Here is a 22,217-nt window from a genome sequence, read left to right on the forward strand (position 1 = left end):
ATTACGATCCGAAATCGTTAAAAACTACTCACAATTGAAAAAAAAATGTTTTATAAAAAAATTGGCAATTTATTTGTATAAAGAAAAATAAACCAACGAAGAAATACAAAATTCTACTTTTAAGTAAGCCACAGCTGTATACACAGATTTACCTGCAGCAAATTAAAAAAAAAAAAAAAAAGATTAAAAGCAGTTTCGTGCTGATTAGCATTCTTTAACAACCGTTTTTAAATTGTCAGCGAAATTCGGTTATCAGTGATTGCCTCGACAGTAAATACCGTGGATAATAGGAAGTTTGCAATATTTAGTAATCATATTGAATTAAACATGGTCGACAAATTCCTACAGTTTTGTATATTACTTTTATATAAAAAGAACTCGTTATACATTTATAAAATAATTGACTACATGGAAACAGTGATAACACACAGCATTAAACGATTAGAAACGCAAGCAAGATATTTTTAATAAAATAATTTTTTTAAAAAAACCCTACGTGCTTTGTCTATAAAATTTTGAAGAATAAACCCTACCAACCAGATCTACAAATTAAGCACACTGGATAGAGAAATTATATTTATCTAAACTTTCTTAAAATGTTAAAAATATATATATAAATAAAAAGGTTTTTTTTTTATTTTATCAAAAGCTTCAAATTATACTGAATGTCTTAATACTATGTAATAGTTGCTTCAAAAAAATGCATAAGTTATCTATCCTAAAATAAGGCATGACTTTTTCAACAATTTTAGTAAATGAAAAATTTAACGCTGAACGGCACATCTGACCCGATTCAGAATTTCGGTTATTCGAACTGTCCACCCTTTGCTAATGAATGTAAGAAGTATTCTGGATTGTGCCAATTTTTATTTATCTGTCTATATTATAAAATGATTAATAAGATTTATATTTTTAAAAAGTTTATGAAGGTGGAGAAAATAGTCATCTTAATATGATTGACCCATTACGATTATCATTTTTCCTAATAATAAAGGTAACGGCAATAATTGTAATATTTATGCTTCCTTTTTGTTTGTTTACATACTTTTGAAATAAGTTACATCTTTATTTCTAAGTTCAAAATATAATAATTTTATTTTATATACATCGATTAGAACAGATTGAGATGCCAAATAAACTTTTCGAGTCGTGTGTGTGTGTGTGTGTGTGTGTGTGTGTGTGTGTGCGTGCGTGTGTGTGTGTGTGTGCGTGTGTGTGTGCGTGCGTGTGTGTGTGCGCGCGTGCGTGTGTGTGTGTGTGTGTGTGTGCGTGCGTGCGTGCGTGCGTGCGTGCGTGCGTGTTTGCTATTCAGGATGAAACCGTTGAATTTTCACAGAATTGATAAGCTAAACTGCTAAACTGCTAGCTCAGATGTTTTAAATTTGCAAACAAAATCAATGCAAATTGTGTTTTCTATAACGGAATACAGTTATTTCACAAAAAATACTGTAAAAAATCTAATTCCGAAAGAAGAATAACAAATCAGCCACGATTCTTACAAAGTAATAACTATTTCATAACCAATCATAGTTAACTTTGTGATATCAATGGATAATGTATTCAATAATAAAATATAACTATCGATGTTTGTAAATGAACAAAGAAAAGAAATTTTCCTTTCGAGTAGTCAATCCTTCACAGATAGAAAACTTCCGGTCATTTAAAACAAAGAGGAAAGAGGTCGCTATCTTAGGGTATGTATATGTCAGTGACCTTGGATGTCGGTTCCAGGCCAAGAAGCATGACTTTTTGTACGTCACACAAGACTAGCATCTCATCGTCTTTTTTATATAAGTAGTCAGAAAAAAACAGTTACAAAAAAAACTTTAAAAAAAATAACATCTTTTAATTCAATTCTTACATCCCCAATTTATTTCATTAAAAGAAAAAAAAAATTTAAGAAAAGAGGTAACCCGGATATCCAGTTCGAAATATAATGTAATAAATAAGATTAATTCCGAAAGCTAAAATAAAAAAATATTCAATTTGAAATTCGAGTAATCATGCGCGCAAAACGCTAGAAAAAAGACGAAACAAAACTAAGAAAACCTCATATTCTTCTCTTAAACTTTTCTTGCTAATTCCTCGATATTAAAAATAATAATATCAATCACGTAATAGTTATAAACAATTACTTAAATATTATCAATCAATTTTTTAATATTTCTTTTTTTAATTCAAACATGGCAAGAAGTAATAACGTTACATTTCAATTGTAGAAGATACACACACACTCAAAAAAAAAAAAAAATCAACATAAATTAGAGAAAATATTAGTTTTTATTTATTTAAATATTAAAACATTTGTGGTTAGTTAAATTATTCAAGGGATACATATAGCATCTATTGTAATATAGGAAACCCAGAATGAAACAAGGGACAAAAAAATAAATATTATGTCCTAGGTACTTGAAAGCTACTGAGGATCTATGAAAAATACTGCTTTTTACACTAACTTTTTTACATCTTGAAAATTAGAAGGGAGGGGGGAATGCAAATAGAATGAATAACACATTGCAACTTTAGTATTTCTTTTTTTACATATAATTACTTTAAGAAATAATATTTTTATAAATAATTAAGCTTTTTAAAAGTACCATCTAAAATTATATAAAATACAAAATAAAATTATATAAAATACAAAATAGATCAATCTATCATTAATTCAGTTACTCTATGGTAAACTGATAAAAATTAGTGTCTTGCAGAGGAAATATATATATGGATTTCATTTAACAAAGAAGCTATACATATGCATAGTACATTTTATTTTAGTTTTAGTTTTACATTAAAATCATTACTCCAAATGACTATCAACTGATACATCAATTCAATTGATCTATTGAATTAATTTTGAAATTTGAAAAATAACAAGCATCAACACTTCTAATGATGCATCAATTGCTACCTCAGCTAACCTGAACTTTATATAAACATATTTCATCAATGTATGTAAATACTTTAAAAAACTAAATCTGATTGCTTTTAATAATAATGAAGTCAGATTTGATAGCCTAATAAAAACTAGATATAAAAGAAATGTTAAATTATCCAAGCAATTATGTTACATTACATTTCTATCTTAATCAAGAAAATGTTTTTTTTCAGGGCACAAATTTTTTAAAAAAAATTATAAAAATTAACTTAAAATTAATAAACTTAAATTTTTAAAAATGTTTACTAGAAAATGGCCATAGGAAAAGGTTAACAGAAAATTGCAGGACAAGAAACTGAATTTTTGAAATCTACAAAATAAATTAATCAATAGCAGAACATTAAATAAAATTGCTAAATGTTACATCTTAATTTATATATTAAGGAAAGAGAGAAAACTTGAAATACAGAGAAATGAAGCATTCATCATCAAAAACACTAACTGAATCAGTTGTTTAAAACATTGAATTTATTTTGTTACAGCAATCAAGTTTTATCTTTTACTCAATCGGCACCGATATCATCATTGAAAATATCATAATTAGCACTTCACAATTTATTTCTTGGCATCAAAATTCAAAAGTTGAAATTGAAAAATGCAAATGATCAAGATTCTTGCTTAAGCATCATAAAAACAAATTAGACATCAAAACTAGGACAAATAAACATTTTATCAGACTTGCTTGTAATGTATTGATTATATTTTGAGATAAAACAACATGCAAAAGAAAAAATATTATTATATTAATTTAAATAGGTAAACTCTTTATACTACAATACATGTTTAATACCCATCTTTATATTATAATAAATGCTTAGTCCTATTATAAGATTTTAGTTACAATTATACTCTCGCATAATCACCTGCTATGCATCTTAAGTTTCTCCCATTTTCCCAAAAGCAACCAAACCACTAGTTTAAATAATACTTGTATCGATTAAATTAATCAGTTCTTGAAATTATTGATCTCAATTTTAAAAAGCCAACTTCAAATAACTTTAATCTTTTCAAATGAAACTGCTATTTGAAAACTGCAATTAATTGCTTTTTTAACAACCAATTTCCTAATCCAATATATCGATAATGAAAAAATATTTCTCTGTAATCTTTGTTAAGAAATTCTTTTTTCATAAATAATGTTGCTTTACAATAGTTTAATTCAAGTTAATTAGAAAGTCATTGCAAACTGATCAATGCATACATTCTTACCTTATTAGCTTCCATCATTTTTAGGTAAGAAAATATTCATTATATTGATCGTTCAGGTTCAATGACTGTTGAATTTTTTTTAACATTAGAAAAAATTAACATTTAGAAATAGAAAAGGTAAATTGATAATCAGAAGCCTTCTGTTCCAATTTTGAAAAAATATCCTGTATTTTGTTGAATTTATTAACCAATAAAAATACAGATTATTTGAAAATTAATTTTTAAGATTATGAATTTTCAAAAAAAATTTATAAACTATTAACTAATTGATAATAGAAATTCTTGCAGTGATATTTAATGATAGATTAATAAATGATATGCCAAACTAAATGTTTAGATGAAAAATATTTTATACAATGCCTCATATTATGGCAGAAATACATATAATTACTTTCATTTCAACACAATTCACCTTACAATTGTATTAAAAGGGCTATTTTACAAAATGCTAAATCTCATTCAGCCAAATTAAGGTGGGGGGAGAGGAGGAGAAACTGGTTCAATTCAAAAGTAATTATAAGGAAACTGCAAATATATTTTATCGTTTAAATAAAATAATTTAAAAATTTCAAATCAAAATACGATACTCCTAAGCAAGTTTATTTACAAGCATAAAATGTGAATAAAAAAAAAATTTTAAGTCTATGAAATGCTTTATTAACAAATTTTTATATTAAAGATTAATAAACTGAGATTAAGTACTTTCTTATCTGTTGTTAAATAAATGACAAAGAAATTTTAGAAAATGAACAAGTTTTAAGGAAATGGTATTTCGTTATCATCTATATAAATAATAGTCATAAATAGAAATTCATAAATAGTGCATAGGTAAGAAAAATCTAAACTTTTCAATATATTTCTTATCACATTTCTTTCAAAATATTCTAAAGCAAAAAAAAAATAAAGTTTTGGAGAAATTTTCACGATAATTAAATAGTTAATTCCTTGTTATGTAAAAATTATGTTTCCACACAAAGGAAGCATTTTAGTAATAGTATTACAATTTCTATTAAATGAAAATATTAAAAATATTTTAAATAATTATATTCATATCACCTTCAGTTTTTAATTAAATTTTGTTAAATTATTTTAATAAATTTAATTAAATAAAATTCATTCATTTAAATTTTTAATAATTTATTTTAATCAGATAACTAAAACTTAAGATTTTGAAAGTTTTGAAAAATTATTTAATTTTATAGCTTTCTCAAAAAGCTATGAAATTTAAAAATACCTGGACCAAAGCAATATTGTAATATTAATTCAAAATAAAATAGATTAAGAGTGGAATGTTATACACTATGAAATTTTATACAAAAGTTCTTTTTATATTAATAATATTGTGTGTCCAAAATTAGTTTTGTGCAGTGAATAGAATCGCATAAAAAAAGTGAAAAAATATTTTCCAAAATGCTACAAATAGTTATAAATTTTGTTCACAAAATAATAAAGAAAAAAATTACATGGTAAATCACATAAAAAAAATCCATATATACTGATTTGATAAAGCATATTACATTAAAAAAAATTTATTTTTCTGCACATTGGTATATTGCTTAATTGTAACACTAGATTATATTTTGTTTTTTATTACTTTTTATTCATTTATATTTGTATTATTTACCAGAACCATAAAAGTTTTTGCAAATTTAATGCCAGAAAACATTTTGAAAGGTCTATCAAAAACATAGACAGGAAAATTATAGCATATTTAAGAAGATTTCATTGAAACTGATATAAATAAAATAAGAGAAGATGAAATCTCACAGAAAATTGTAACATAAAAATAATTTTTTCTCAAATATGTCAAACAGTTTATGAAGAAATTTATTGTTTATCAACTTTTAATAAATAATTTTAAATACATGAAAAATATTTCAAGATGGTAATACCTGAAACTTCCATACACAATGAGGAGTATGGAAATGAGAAATGTTGATACTCGTGACGAATCCACAAGTGAATACGCCCTATAGGAAAGAAAATTAATAAAATAAAAGCACATTTAAATTTCAAATTTTAGTTTTTAAGCAGAAATAACAAGAATATTGATATTTCATTTGTAATATTTCAAAACAGCCTCTAAGAAACTGAAAGCAGTAGAATAATATCAATAAATCTACACTAAAAAACATTAAACTAAAAAATCACTACACTAAAAAAGGTTGCTTTTAATATTCCTATATCAAGAATTGTCAAAAACTAGCAACTAAAAGTTATGAATGTTCACATGTGCCAAGCAAAATAATAATAATCAAAATCTAACTGCTTTTCAATTATTTTTATTATTTTATATTGAAATAGCAAAATATTATAGAAACATTATTTTAAATAATATCAACCACATCAAGTTATTTAAAATTACAGAATAAAACATAAAATATAAACAAAGATTATGATAAAAATTCTATTTCAATTAAAATTGTAAATAAAATTTGGAATTTAATTTGTTCACATATGATTTAATATAATTCAATTCATTTAATATAACTTAATTGTATTTTTCTTAAATTTCATTTTAAAAAATATTTATTATTATTTTAGAGAATAGTTTAAATTTTTATGTATACATGAGAAGTAAGATTTTAGATATTTCCACCAGTAAGAAAGAAAATGAAAGATATGAAAATTCAACTTCTTAGAAAGATTCTTAGAAAGATATGAAAATTCAACTTCAGAAGCCACTTTGCCAATTATAATAACTTCAAAATTAGTTAAATTGCTCTAAATAGAAATTTTTATTATTTTCTGGAAATTATTGCATACCATATAAAATTTTATTCCTCATCTATTTTTTTTTCTTTTTAATTGTTTTTATAGCATCAGCGATAGCATTGTGAGGATAATAGGTGACAATGGACAAAAGCATTTTTGTTTTTTTGCCCCAAATGTCATTAATCAAATAGAAACAATGAATGGCATTTGGAGTATACTGCATTATTTAAAAATCTCTCATCATATTTAGCTTTAAAAAATAATAGACATATACTTATGTTTTGTCTCTATGATTTACGAATATTTGTGTTTTAGCACATTGTCATTTAGCCACTGACCATCATAAATTTAGGCTATTAAATGCACTATGATTAGTATAAATGTTTATTACAAATGCTCTTTCAATGTTTCAGGAAAAGCAATCTAATTTTCATTATTTAATAAAATATTTTTTAAATATATTAAAATCTTTCACTTCATATTCCATATCATACAGTACAATATAGAATAAAAAGCGTAAATATTCAATGCAATTACATATTTCAAAATTTCAACGTGACAACAGTGCTTTATAATGATCACAGAAGATGTACTATTAGAAGAAGATGGCAAAATTTCAGTTCCTTAAAATATATTTCAAGTGTTGCCATCTGTGATCCCCTTGATGTTAGTCCATCAATCACTCTCAAATTTTATTATGCTAATATTATTCTACTTCATAATACAAGCATTCTCTTTAAAAATAATAAAAATATTTAATTTTAAAAAACATTACCATCTTCACTTTCATTCATTAGTTTTAGCTAATATTTTTCTGATATTATCAATAAAAAAAATGTAAAAAAAACCTTTACATTGTTTCCAGAAATTTAATTCCGTAGCAAACAAACAAAAACTGCATTTTAAAATTCGACCATAAAACTTTCTAGAACAATTAAAAAAGTAATATTAAGAAATTCTAAAGTAAAAACTAATAATATGCATTAACTAACATAATAATATATTGTTTTCTTTTCCTCCTTGCTTCTTTGACTGAAAAATTCATTTAAGCTTTCTAAAATGCAAACATTCTCTAATAATCAACAGCTGAAACCAACATTATAATCTTAATACTCTTATAACATTTATATTAATAAACTTTAAAAAAAATCCTACTCAGATGGATAATGTCATGTATTTGATATCATACTTAAACATACTTCGAAGCAATATATTATTATTAAAAAAACTTTCTGAAAACAAAAAAAGAATTTTAGTTGCAACAATATAAAAAACAACTTTTCAGAAAATTTTTCCAAAAAAATTAGTTATACTTGTTGTAATTGTTAACATTACTTAAATAATAAATAAATCCCTTTACATCTAAATTATTTATATACATGAACAAAAATCATTATAATTATTTTCTTTTAGTAAAACACAAAAAGATGAAAGGAAATTTCAAAATAAAATGCAGGATTTCTAATCTAAAATTATTTTTGATAACATATATTTCAACAGCTTTATTTAATTCAACATCAAGTTTAAGCAAATCTTAAAAGTTTAATCTTCAGTTTAAGCAAAAAGAAAAAAAAAGAAAGGAATTATTCAACAAAATTAAGAACAGATACAAATTTCTACTTTATAATGGGCAAAATCATTATGCTAAATAAAGGGGGAAATGACAAAAGAAACTGAATTAAATTTTAACATTTAATATGAATTGATTGAATGACATCTGTAGCATTTTTATAGAGAATAAATTAATAACATATCCGAACTCCTCTTTTTCTTTTTTTTTGGTGGGGGAATACAGTAACAATAGTTTGAAAATCAAATTTAGATGAAAATAGCATATGATAAGTGTTTTATAAATTATAAGGAACAGACAAAATTCTTGTGAGCACAGCTCAAAAGCATAATGTCATTTCAAATTAAACAAAACCATTAGACAATCCAAATCAGCTTAATTTAAAGTAAAATATTTAAAACGGCAAAGATCTCTAAAATTTCAATACAAATTGCAACAGACAGCATTTTTTTAAATATTAATATCTAATAATATTAAAAATTATAGTATTCGGATTAATACAATTAACTTAAGTGATTTCAGAAATGAAAATATTTTGTATGCATATTTATTAACAGAATCGACTCTTCAATAGCTTTAAAACTATGAAAAAATACTAATATTCTAATTCAGTTAATGACAAAACAAATTTTTTTCATCAATGTTCAACATTGTAATTGAAATACATATGAAAAAATTAGCTTAAGATCAATTCACGCAAATATAAATTTCCAAATATCTTACCATTGGTATTCAGACATTTCCAACATTTATCTAAGTGATAAATAGTTGATGTAAACACCAGAGCAAATCTCTCTCAGTTGCTTTGTATTAGATGTTCTGATTCAACGTTTCATAATTACTTTAATTTACACTCATATTCCGAAGTGTAGACATGAAATTGACATATTTTTGACATGAAATGAATTTTAAAATGGCCAAGTAATTAAGATTTAATATCAAATGTTCGTCATGTCTAGCCAGATTTAAGTATTATTTTTGAATAAATATACAATGTACAAGAGATTTTGATATTTTATGTTTCACGCATTTGCAGCTGAATATCAACTTTCGAAAAACAGCATACTGAACACAGAATTCATTTCTTCACGTTTAAATGATCATTAAATATAACATCCTAAATACACAAGATCAAAGCAGTCGTACATCACAGCCATCCCGTAAGGAATACTGAAGCCATACTGATCAATCTAGCCTGCGGGGATTTAATATCCAAATAAGGAATATTTGTAGAGTGGCAACACACTTCAAAACAAAGAAATTTCTTCTGTCCTTGTGAAATCGAAAATAAAACGACGATTTCTCAGTTTCTTTATTGAAAAAAACAGACATACAAATCTTTATTTACTTTTAAAAGATGCCTTTTTTTTTTTCCCGAAATTATTCACTCCATTTTGGCGCATTTATTTATCTTATCGCATTATCCATCTCAAAAATTCATGTGTGTTAGCTTCAGCATATTTTACTTGCAGAGGAAATGAAAAATCGTTGTACAAATTAAAGATAATTTTAATTTTAATACCTTTAATATGTGATTAAAGCTTTTATTTTACCTTTTTTTTTTAAAAAAAAGTAAAAGATTCAGAATGAAAAGCGGGTGTTGTTCGCAGATTATCGATTTACAAAATATATATTTTTTTAATATATACTTTATTTTTTTTTAATATAATACTTTAAGTTTAATTAGTCTTTTCACTTGTTTATAAGGGATCAATTTCTGAAACTGAAGATAGTGAATGGTATTTTGCTGGAAGTTTTATTTTACTTTTGGCTAAGTAAACAATGATAAACTGTTGGATTTCTATTTTATGCGTTTCTGCATGAAAAATAAATTTTTGATAACATGTTTGTATCAGATTTAAAAGAAGAATTTTGATTTATTTGGATATAAAGGAATTAAATTTTAAAAAATCGACTAATTTTTTCCCTTTGTTATTAATGATTATAATATGACCTTATTAATGATTATAACATGACCCAAAGTTTTTTAAAAATCTTTTACAGCATTTATATGTTCTAAATAAACTGTTTGGTGTAAAAAATGCATATTATTTACTATGTAAGTAATTTCTCAAGGATTGTGTCTATTTTCAGTAATTTTCGCTTTGTTTGTCTGCTTAGTAACAGATTGAAATTACGAAATGCGCAGCGTTTGGCGTAGCTTGTGCGTATAGAATATTTGTACCACGTGGTGTATTGTATGCCATGGTGTTGCACTGATTGGAATTCTCTTGTGTATGTTTGGATTTTTTTCGTAAAGAATGATAGTTGAACATCTGATACAAACCATTATTATTACACGGAATCTCACGAAACTCTAAAGTTTGTTATTTGTGTTGATTATCCATGAAAATGAGAACACCATAAAGAATGCAGTCTGTCTTGGTATACGGTCGGTTCTTAACCCGTGCTTTAATAAATGGTGTATATAATTATTCGAGCAGTACAGAAGCAGCTGTTAATCGTAAAAGAGAAAGAGATTTTAGACTACTAGCTGTAGCTTGTGGATTTCCGAAAGTGTCTTCTCGATTTTCGGCACTTTTGAATCGTGGACGATACGGTGATGATGCTAGTTTCTTTGCCAGGTATAAAACAGCTGATGTCTTAGGTAAATCCATTTTTATTTTATTTTTCTTTTAGTTTGTTAGTTTCAAATATCTATAGATTATTTTTCAAATTTGTTAAGATATGTATTAATTTTCTGTTTAAAATATGAATGAAAACCTATGACCTTCAAATAATGGGAATGTCGTTCATATTTTGTTCAAAATTTATTTTCTTTATCATGTGAATGCAGGCCTTTGTAATATTATTTTATTGATATAAGTAAACTATTTTTCGTTTAAACTTTTTTTGTTTACCTTATTATGCCACAGACTTCAAATTATATTTGGTATAAGCATATAATGAAATTTTGCGCCTAAATGTGAAAGGTGATTAGCCAAAAATTTAGAATTAAGTATAATGAAGGCTGAAATACTGCTGCAAGGTTATTGCATTATCCATTTTCAAAGTCTGCAAAAGTGTAATTTTTTAAAACAAAAAATAGAAATGTTTCCTTTTGTGTAACATTTTGTAATAGTTCTTATTAATAATTTCTATCCAAGCATATATTATTAGACAAAAAGGGGAAAAAAGAAAGAATTGTGTATATGTACTTATGAAACAAATGTAGTTTAATATATATTTTTTTTCCCCTTGACTCGTTCTTGAACTTGGTTGGTTTCATTTAAATAGTACATTTGTTCCATATAATACACATTGATTATATAAAATGCATTATAAAATATATTTTTGACATTGAGGAATTATTGTAAATCATAAGATTTTATTTTTTCTGTATTGCGGGAATTTAAAATGTTATTATTTATTTAATAAAAAAGTAATTCTACCTTTCATGTTCCTCTATCTTACCTATGAAGGTTGTTTAAATTTATCAGATTTTAAATATGTCATTCTTTATATTCAACAGCCTCTATTAGAACTTCACTTCTAGAAATTTATTATTTAGGCATTTGCTGCTGAAAATTTTCATTTGGCTTATAATGAAATTTTAAATGTGTTGTCATCCTATATTATGTGGTACTGAAGTTTATGTGAACTAGTTTTAATTTTTTAATCAGTTTTTTTCCCCTAATTTAAAATTTTGTTATCAAACTCCATTGCAGTATGATCTGGGAAGGTGCAAAATCCTTTCTTGCATATTTCTACTGTTTTATGATTTGAAATCATAATTTGTGACAACATCATTCCTAAAAAGTATGATTATATTATTTACAAATATTATTTTTTGGCAATGATACTTTTTAATTAGAGGAAAAAATTACTTTAATTTAAAAATATCGTAGCCAAAATATGATGCTAGAAAGTAATTATTTATTTTGGAAATACCACTTGACATAAAATGAATAATATTCTTTTAGTGGAGTCCCAGTTATTATCTAGACACAATATTGGTGCCTCTTTGTGAATTATTTTTAAAATTTCACATGTTCACTTTAAGAAGCAATAGTAGAATTTAAATGTGTGTGTGTGCTCGCTTTTGGTATTCATATTTAGGAAATTTACATATTTATTAGTTTGTCTTATTTTTTTTTTATTTATATAATGTTTTGATGTGCAACAATAAGGAGATCATATATGAAGAAGAATTATTGATAATAATGTATATGCATACTTTGATAGTAAAGGAAATGCATCTTATGAGACAAATTAGCCATTATTTATATAGCTCATAATTAGAAAGATACCTGCAGTTTCAATTTTAAGATCATGCATTAAAAATTCATCCAGTTAGTTTTTTTTTTTTTTTTTTTTTTTTTTTTTTTTTGCAATTATCATGTTTGCATATGAATGAATAGACAATTAACTTTTTGACTTATTTAGTCAAAAATTTGATGTAAATTTGAGATTCTAGTAAGGAATTCATGTACAAAATTTTATCTAACTTGCTTTGTTTTGAGTTATTATTCTCACTTATATGCTGATAGACTCAGAAATGTGCTTTATTTAAATATATTCAAGTAAAAATTTGTTAGAAGTTTATGATTTTTGTAAAGATTCTATGTCAAATTTCATACATTTACATTGTGATGTTTAGGAATTACATCTCATGCTCATAAGTATACACAAAAAAATTCCAAAAATGTTTTTTTTAAGGGTCAGAAAGATCAAGTACTGATACATCCAAATCTTGGAATTATTTAAAAATTGTAATATTTTCTCTTTTTTTTATAGTAAGGAGAAATTTGCTGATAATTTTTATTAAAAAAAGATTTTAAATTCAGTTAACATATCTAATATCTTTGCATTCAATATTTCCTGCAATTCAATTCAATTAAAATACTCTTTGTCAACAAGTATAATGATTCATCATATTGTTCATGAACAATTTAACAATCATATATGAAGTATTTCCATTTGCAACTGATCAACTAAAAACAAAAAGCTAGATAATGCAGAGCAAATTATCAAAATTCGAGACTATCCTGTGAATTATAGATATCTGTCATAAGGCATGAAATTTGAGTAATTAATTTCCTTACTTTGAGATATGAATTTTGCGATCTCTTTGTGAAAGGAGCTTCTGTCTTTTTGATTTGCTAATAATTTAATTTATATCATTAAACAATTTATTGGTCAAATTTATAAATTTAATTTTTTTGTGGTTATGCCAGCCATTTCATTCATAACAGAAGTTTTGAAACTGTTCTGTTTGGAAGATGTATTTAAAAATTAAAACTATAAATTTTTTGTAAATTAAAAAATTTGCTTATCTATTTATACATCTATTTAAAAAATCAATTGTGTATTTCTTTTGTGGAATTTTCTCATACATAGTCATTCTTCAAAATATGTTCTTAAGTCTCTGCTGATAATACAAATGAATGTGTATGCTGATGCTCTACTGGCCAGATCGTTTGGTCTGCAGCTATCAAATTGGACATGACACATACATCTTAGAAATTCAAAACAATAAATGCTTTAGATTTTTTTTTTTTTTTTTTTTTTTTTTTTTTAATTTTAACTACAAATTAGTCATAACTTACAAATTAGTCAAAATTTTCATGTTTTTCCTCCTAACTTCCAGAAATATTCCAAAAAATAATTTTTATATCATTTTAAAATTTAAAAAAACTGTCTTTTTAATTTTACTTATTTGATAGTCCTGTATTTTTTTCTGAATTCTGAGAATTTATGTATTATTCTTTTATTTAATTTTCAACACTAGATTACTTGTTGCTTTGAAATTCTAATTGTTTTTGCATTGTTTCTTCAAATAGTTAATCATATGATTTACTTCCATTATTGAAAGCTAAAAAAAGAAGGACTCTGTTTAATATCTGTGTAATTTACAGGATAGATGAAAAAAAACTGAAGTTACAATATCACACAATTTTGAAAATAGATTAACCATACATTTACACTTTTAATAGCACTATGATATCATTAAATTGTTCCCTATTAAAAAGGTTCATTACAGGTAATCAGAATATTTGCAATCAAAATAACACTGCTTTAATGACTAATAATTTCATGAATCGTGGAATGAAGTTATATTGAAACAGTTTAACTGAAATGAAATATAAGCAGTGTCTCAGGCAAATCAGCTGATGACCTAAGTCAGTTGGTTCATTAATAAGAATTAACAGAAACATTCTGTGTACTTTATACTGTTTAATAAAAGAAAAAATACAATTAATTATATTGAAATTATATATAAAAGCTATACATACCTAACAAGATGCTTCACTCTCACTTATCTGTTTGCTTGTAAATGGGAAAAGAAAGGAATGAATAGAGATATTAAAATTATGATTCTTAGGAATGTGATGAGATGAGAGTTATTATTCACTCCATCATTTAGAAAACTGTGTATAATAGTTCTAAAGCTATCAAAGATTAGATATGAAAAGAACTATGTTATTGGAAAGTTTGGAATATGTAGCATTAGCTACATGTCATAAAATTACTATTAGTAATAATATTAAAATGAGACGTGTATGAATAAATTAATGTGCATGACTTTTGTGTAGTGATTCATTGTATCTTTTTTTTTCCCCCCTTTACTATTGTTCATTATTAATTTATTTTTTCTGATTTTTTTAAAGGTGTAGCAGATGGGGTTGGTGGTTGGAGAAATTATGGCATCGACCCTTCTCTTTTTTCTTACACCCTAATGGAAACATGTGAAAGACTTGTTGTTAGTGGAAGGTTTAACCCTAGAAATCCTGGTCATTTAATAGCAGCTAGTTATTATGAGCTGCTAGAAAATAAGGAGCAAATTTTAGGTATATCTTAACCTTTTATATACAAGCATAAATTTTATTTACTGTATCTAAAGTATTTTACTTTACTTATTTTCCTTCTGCTTTCATTGTGCTGTATATTTTTAAACATCTGTGTTCTTATTTGTAGTCCGTTTTAAATTCTATTCCAATTTATCTCTCCTCTTGACTAATTAAACAAATTATGAATGAAGTAATCTCTCTTTTTACTCATCATGTTCTTTCTCTTTATTTTTACGCTAACTGTCTGTACTACTTAGACAAATTTGATGAATTGTTGAATAAAAGCTTTTGGCATTTTCATGCTATTTAGATTTTAAAATTGTTTAGCCACAGCTTGAATTTAAAGTATGAGTACTAGATTTAGCCATAGCTAATTATTACCGTAATAATAAATGATTGAAGATACCTCTTTTTTTTTGTTTGTTTAAAAATGTTGTAAATCACAAGTTGAAAATTTTTATAACAGCTTTATTTTTTTGTTTTATATTTAAAGAAAACTTCTGCAATATTAAATATAATATTTATGTAAACTTCATAGCATTTCAATTCTCTTTTAGTTTTTTTTTTTTTTTTTACTGCAATTAATTTATTATTATAAATTGTCGCTCTTTACAAAAAGTTTAGAAATAAATGCTGACATAATAAAAATCTGTATGTGGTCTTGAAAAATTTTATTCTCATATTTTCAGAAGAATTTAAAAATTAATATTTTGTTTTCTGTATTTTCTGATTCTTACACAGGTAGCAGTACTGCTTGTGTTGTTGTGCTCAATAGAACAGATCAAATGCTGTACACTGCTAATATAGGTGATAGTGGATTTTTAGTGATGCGCAATGGACAGGTAGTGCATAGGTCTGAAGAACAGCAGCATTATTTTAATACTCCATTTCAACTATCTTTAGCTCCAGTAAATATCACAGGTCTTGTTCATAGCGATAGGTAGGGCTAATATTTTCAAAGCTTTTTTTTATAACATAAATTCTTTGGGAGCATTATTCTTTTAATTTGCTCAACTGTAAATAAACATTTCTACTATAATTAATTGTATTTATTATACATTTTAAATTTTCTGCATAGTCCTGACACTGCAGACACATCTTCACTACCAGTACAAGAAGGAGATCTTATTCTTCTTGCAACTGACGGCTTGTTTGACAATCTTCCAGAATCAGTTATTGTACAACAACTATCAAAACTTGGGGTATGTATTATGATACAGTTTTGCTGCTTATTATTGTTTTGCCCTGTCTGTTGATTATTTAAATGGGAGATATACTGCAGTTGGTAGATTTTCCTTATTTAAAAAAAAAAAAAAAAAAAAGCTGAAGAATAAACACTACTAAAGGAGATGACAAAAATTTTATTTGAAGGGAAATCTGGAAAGAGATTTTTATGTTTTTCGAATGAAATATATTAATTGTAGTTTATATAAATCAGTTCTTAATTCCCAATTGCACAAATCTGAAAAAGAAACTTTTTGGAAAACATTTAAATTGATAATAGATTTTTATGTAATTTTAGTACTTTTTTTGTAAAGGAAAGTTTTGAGTTTAGTTGTAAAAGGAAAGCTTTTTTTCGTTGCCTAAATTTATTTTTTTTTCCCACAAATTTTTTTCATAATGTGAGAGAAATTAATAAATAAAAAAATGCAATAATGTTATTTTAGTGCATACATACTTTGCATTTTTATTCTTGATCATTTTTAAATGTTAAGTTTATTTTTAAAAAATTAAAACTTCACAAAATAGTATTTTTCTCTCTCTCTCTCTCTCTCTCTCTCTCTCTCTCTCTCTCTTTTCCCCCTTATATGAATATTTAGCAGTAGCTGGCAATCAAGCTGATATTCAACTTCCATTGATGTCTTTTTACATTTCTTTTATATTTTGGTAAATTCTTACACTTTGTGTTTCATTGATTGCATTTAAATTTTCAGAAGTGGGTGGGAACAGCTTTGTATAACTGGGGAAAATGAAATTTTTGTTCTTATTGCTATCTTGAAAGTAGCCAATACTTCTGCTATAATAAATTTGTAGTTTCCAAGTTGACTAGTTACCGTAAGTTCGAAAGATTTTCATGCTTTTTGATTGTTTGTGTCCACTTTGAAATGAAAACTTTTGTTCTTCATTAGTTTCTTGATGTCAGATCGTACAAATACTTCTTCCTTCAGCCTTGCTTTGGATGTGTCCAGAAATTGTTCACAAAGATAGCTGAAATATTCACTTTTTGATAAGGCTTTATTAAATTATTTTAGAGATATTTTACATGAAGTGGTGGAAATAAAATCTTGTCTGGAATAATCAAACTTTCTAACCACATATTATGTGCATAGTGTGGGACCTAAAGTTTGTCACGATTCTCCAAATTCTTAATAAAATAAGCAACACACTTTTTTTTTTTTTTCACTAAATCTGTAATGCAACAGAAATAATACAATAAATTTTCTTGTCTTGATAAACGATCATATGGTGGAGATTATCTCAAGCTCTTAAAGATTATTTCTCTTAATTGCAGCACAACCAAAAACAAAAACACTTCTCTTTAAAAGTAGGAATTTTATATATGTATAGAGCTATGAATTAAGAAAGACATTATTGAGGAATTGGGGAAAATGACAGAAATGGAAGGGGAGATGGATGAACATACATGTACAACAGACTATTGATTTGGTATCATCTTGGCTTTTGTGTGTATTTTTGTGCTTAACTGACTGTTAACTAGTTCAGAAGAAATGCCTAAATATTAATTTATTCTTTTTTGGTTGGAATTTAAAGAAATCAAATTATTATTTTAAATCTATGATGATATTTAATGTGTGCATTGGTATTGGAATTTTAGCTGTTGAATAGCATTTAACTTTTTGAAAAGTGACCTTCATGACAATAGCAAATTTTAATTTCAAATAGTGTCTGTTCAGTTTTTTTTTTTTTTTTTTTTTCCCCTTAATGATTGCTTTTTTTTTAGTTAGCTGATTGTTCATTTCTATTTTGGTGATGATCCATTAATAAAGATTCAATTTAAACTTAAAACAATTTACATGAAATATGTGTTGTATGTATAATTTGTTTAGCTTAATTTCCACATTATCTAGCAATTTGCAATTGTTTGCCTTTTCATATTTAAATGTTCAGTGTTCTCAATTCATACGTAGTATTTTATTGCAATAAAAGATGCTTTATTCATTCTATTATTTTAACAAAAAAAATTGTAAGAAGTTTACTTCTCTGTTCAGTTCTTCAAATCAAAGTATAAAATATACTTGTGATTAAAACTAACTTTTAACAAATCATCTAAAATTTTATACCATTTCTTTATCTGCATCACATTCCTTTTTGATTTATATCATTGATATTTTATTACTGTATTTTTCTTTTAAAATTATTTGTCAAATATTTAGTCTCTGCTATTACTTGCATGAAACAAATTCAAATATTTAATTTACAATTTTGCTTTAAGGAAAAATAGGTTTATTAAAGAATTATTGAACATATTTATTATTTTTAATGGAAAATTTTTCAGGAATCATTTTTAATGGAAATCGCATATTAATTAGATTGTTTCATCATAGTTGTAAATATTATTATAATATTTCTGGTTGTATTTATTTAAATTATTTTATAGGATCATAACATGGAAAATTTGCAGAAAATGGTAAATTCATTAGCATTTCAAGCACATCGATTAGCATTTGATGCAAATTATCTGTCACCTTTTTCTAAAAGAGCACGAGAAAATGGCATCGATGTTCTAGGTAACGTAATTCATTTGATATTGCAGTATTTGTGTGTAATTAATAGCTTATTTTTGCAACCTTTTTAATTTAATCCTTTTATATTTGTCAAATGTATTTTTAACAACTTTTACTTTTAAGTAATTAAAGATTACCTTCATTAAATTAGTTTTTGTTTTATGATAAATATATTAATATCATAAAATTGTTTTTAAGAAAAGTTTAAACTGATAATGCCTTTAATTTCTTATTATGATGGTGCAATAAATTTAATAATTTTGAAAGCTTGAACTAATGTGGCTTCTAGAAATATTTACTAATAGCAGAACACATATGCATTACAATATACATAATTTGTTGGTTAATAATTAAAAAAAAGGGTTAATTCAGTACCACCAGCAGAGCAACTTTTCTTTTATTACAATCCTGCATTACAAAGAGGCTGGTACTTTATGAATTTTATAACTGTGTTGAATGTGTTCTTCATAACTATAAATGATTGTATTTGTTTTACTTACTTATCACTTTTAATTTATCTTCTTATTTACTTCTTATTCTTCGTATTTATATCAAATTTTCTATTAACAGTAAAATTGAATATTTTATTTCTTTTGTAGGTGGTAAACCAGATGATGTAACTGTGTTATTGGCTGCTGTCACTAATTTATTTGGTGAAAAGTCAGACTCTATTGCTGCTGTAGTTGCTCAACATACTTGCTCATCAGATCATGGATGATAATAATTTCTAAGAAAGAAGATATCTTGTTTTTATATCTTACAATGATTATAGAGAAAGAAAAGTGATAATTGAAGATGGATTAGATGTGTTGATAGAACTTACAGAATTTAGCTATCAATTTAGTAATTTAAAAAAAAAGCGCTACTAATGCATTTAGTAGTATTATTTTTAAGCTACATGTGGATTGAAGGAAGCAAAAAGTATATTATTACATTTGAATTTTAATGTATGTATTTAAAATAATTAAGATAAGATTATTTCATTGTTTTGAAAATATTTATGATGAAAGGAAGAGAATATACAAAACGTTCTAACGAGATTTTTAAATAAAGGTATGATGCATCCACATTAAAGATTTGTTAAATTCACCTTTATTTTAAATTTTTGGGCCTATAAATAAACGTTTAAAGTTTTTTAAAAAATCTTTAAGATTCTAAAAACTCAATATTCCCTTGCATAAAAATTTATTGCATGGTTAAGAAGATAATAAGTATGTTTTTAATTTGTCAGCATGGATCATAATAAAATGATAGTCATTAGCAATTGTAGGCTTCATAAAAATGCAGTTTATTAAGCCTAAAATGTATATGAATGATTATGATTTTAAACAAGTTTAGACTTTATTTACATCAGGGAACATTTTTACTGTGCCAATTATCATTTCACATATCATTGTACATTAATATTCTAAGTAATTATTATTTTTGACTGCACTATTATAAATCTCCTTTTTAAATCTGGTACTTTAATCTATATCAACTATGTATTAATTTTTTTAGCTGAGCCATGAATTAAAAAAAAAAAAAAAAAAAAAGACTGATTAATAGAATATGGAACATCCTTCCAATTGTGCAAATTATTTATTTTAAGAAAAATTTTATCCCAAGAAAACTTTATTTATTTGATGTGTGAATATGTTTATTTATAATTACACCAAAAATTTAGTTAAAAAAGACCAAATTGCCCAATATTTGTTTGAAAACATTTTAAAATTATGCTTGAGATCAATGCTTTTCAATTTGACACTTCAATACATGCTTTTAAAACATTTTGTAATTTTTTTTTTTTTTTTTTTTTTCATATTTTCCTCACAAATTTTATTTTGCACAAACTTAAAAGTAATTAATGCATTTTATTAAAAGGAATTAGATTAAAATTTTTATGCATAGATTTTATATTGTATATTTAATATTTTGTTACAGTAGAAAAAAATCCTGACATTTTTTTTTTTTTTTCCCCCTATAAACTTTTAATTTGTTTCTTCCAAATCATTCTTTCATTTAAGCTTTTTTTTTTTTAATGAGAAATGTTTATAATTTTGTAAATACTCCTTATATACTAGTGTAATATAAACATTCTGTAATGACATATATTTGTTGGCAGTGGTATATTTTTGTGTGTTTTGATACTTTCTGTGATGTTCTTGTGTGGTGGAAATTGAATGTTCAATCTAAAAAAGATTTCTTTAATTTATGAAAAGGGAAGAGTGGAGTCTAAAGTAATAAAAAAAAAAAAAAAGTCTGATCTTGATACCGGTGAATGCCCTCCCTTTGAATAATTTAAGGAATTTATCGTAAAAAATTGTAAAGATATATTGTAAATTAATTAATTTTTACAGTTATTCAGTAATACTGCATGATCGTCTCCTATTGAAACTATTTATTCTTTACAAAGGCTGGAAAAACTGAGTAACAGTGATTAAATGAGATGCTCTATAGTTTTTTATATATATATATATAATTTTTTTTATTGTGGAATAATACTCTGAATACCAATAAAAGGGTACAAAATCTTTTACTTTATTGTTAATTATGCCTATTACTTAAAAATCTAATAAATAAGCTCATTCATTTACTTATTCAAAAACTATAGAATCCATAAAATTAATGTTTGTTGATGATATATTATATTTTATTTGATAGTTGATTTATTTGATTTGATATTAACAGATACATTTCTGTAAAAATATTATTATCCTAGTAATTTATTTGCTTTAGAGACAAGGGACCAATTTAAAATGTTGTACTCTAAGCTGATTATGTGTAATATCAATTCTTATTTTTTAAAACTAAGAAATTATAGATTGCCTAACAATAATACCTATTTCAATTTTCCATTTTTACAAGAGAAGTGGGGGGGGGTTCCATTACAAGATTGTAATTTGCTTTAAATAGATTTTTTAAAAAGTTTTCTTCCTATGGAAAATTGAAATAAGTAGTGTTGCTTGTTAAATAACTTCATTACGATAAAAAAAAAAATTAATTATATTTGCAGTTTTTCCATGTTCAAAACTATAAATAGCATGAGATTATTTTTCGGTGTTAAATATTGTGTATAACCAATTCTTTGCAACTGAGTTGGTCTGCTTGTTATTTGTGTATTATTGAATATTTATTTTTAATGTATAAGCATGATATAGATGTGTTTATATGAGAATCTGATGTATGCATTTTTCTAAATGAACAAAGAATGTAATAGTTTCAATTTATAGAAAATAAACGATTTGAATATTTTGATTATTTTGTATTTA

General features: G+C 24.9%; 2 protein-coding genes across 3 annotated transcripts in view; one reads left to right on the forward strand and one right to left on the reverse strand.

Moving 5' to 3' along the window:
• The window catches only part of LOC129966135 (signal peptide peptidase-like 3), a 63,344-nt gene extending 53,726 nt beyond the window's left edge, over nt 1-9,618 (reverse strand). For both annotated transcript variants that reach the window (XM_056080523.1, XM_056080522.1), the window contains exons 1-2: nt 9,153-9,618; nt 6,037-6,114 (exon numbers count right to left, since the gene is read on the reverse strand). In XM_056080523.1, coding sequence (XP_055936498.1) covers nt 6,037-6,114; nt 9,153-9,178 — 104 coding nt within the window. In that variant the 5' untranslated portion in view covers nt 9,179-9,618. The remainder of the gene's footprint in view (nt 1-6,036; nt 6,115-9,152) is intronic.
• A 973-nt stretch (nt 9,619-10,591) lies between these two features.
• On the forward strand, nt 10,592-22,203 carry LOC129965944 (protein phosphatase PTC7 homolog). Its single transcript, XM_056080247.1, has 6 exons — nt 10,592-11,037; nt 15,041-15,220; nt 15,962-16,160; nt 16,299-16,422; nt 18,840-18,969; nt 19,566-22,203. Exons 1-6 carry the CDS (start codon nt 10,800-10,802, stop codon nt 19,682-19,684), a joined length of 990 nt encoding a protein of 329 aa, XP_055936222.1. The 5' UTR covers nt 10,592-10,799; the 3' UTR covers nt 19,685-22,203.
• The last annotated feature ends 14 nt before the right edge of the window (nt 22,204-22,217 follow it).

Source organism: Argiope bruennichi, chromosome 4 (assembly GCF_947563725.1).
Source record: "Argiope bruennichi chromosome 4, qqArgBrue1.1, whole genome shotgun sequence".
Lineage (NCBI taxonomy): Eukaryota > Metazoa > Arthropoda > Arachnida > Araneae > Araneidae > Argiope > Argiope bruennichi.

Excerpts from the sequence above, each read along its gene's own strand:
- LOC129965944 (XM_056080247.1), top strand. The coding sequence starts at position 10,800 with ATGCAGTCTGTCTTGGTATACGGTCGGTTCTTAACCCGTGCTTTAATA. Across the intron at positions 16,161-16,298 it reads GGTCTTGTTCATAGCGATAG|TCCTGACACTGCAGACACAT; the intron begins GTAGGGCTAATA and ends TTTTCTGCATAG. Across the intron at positions 18,970-19,565 it reads AAATGGCATCGATGTTCTAG|GTGGTAAACCAGATGATGTA; the intron begins GTAACGTAATTC and ends TTTCTTTTGTAG.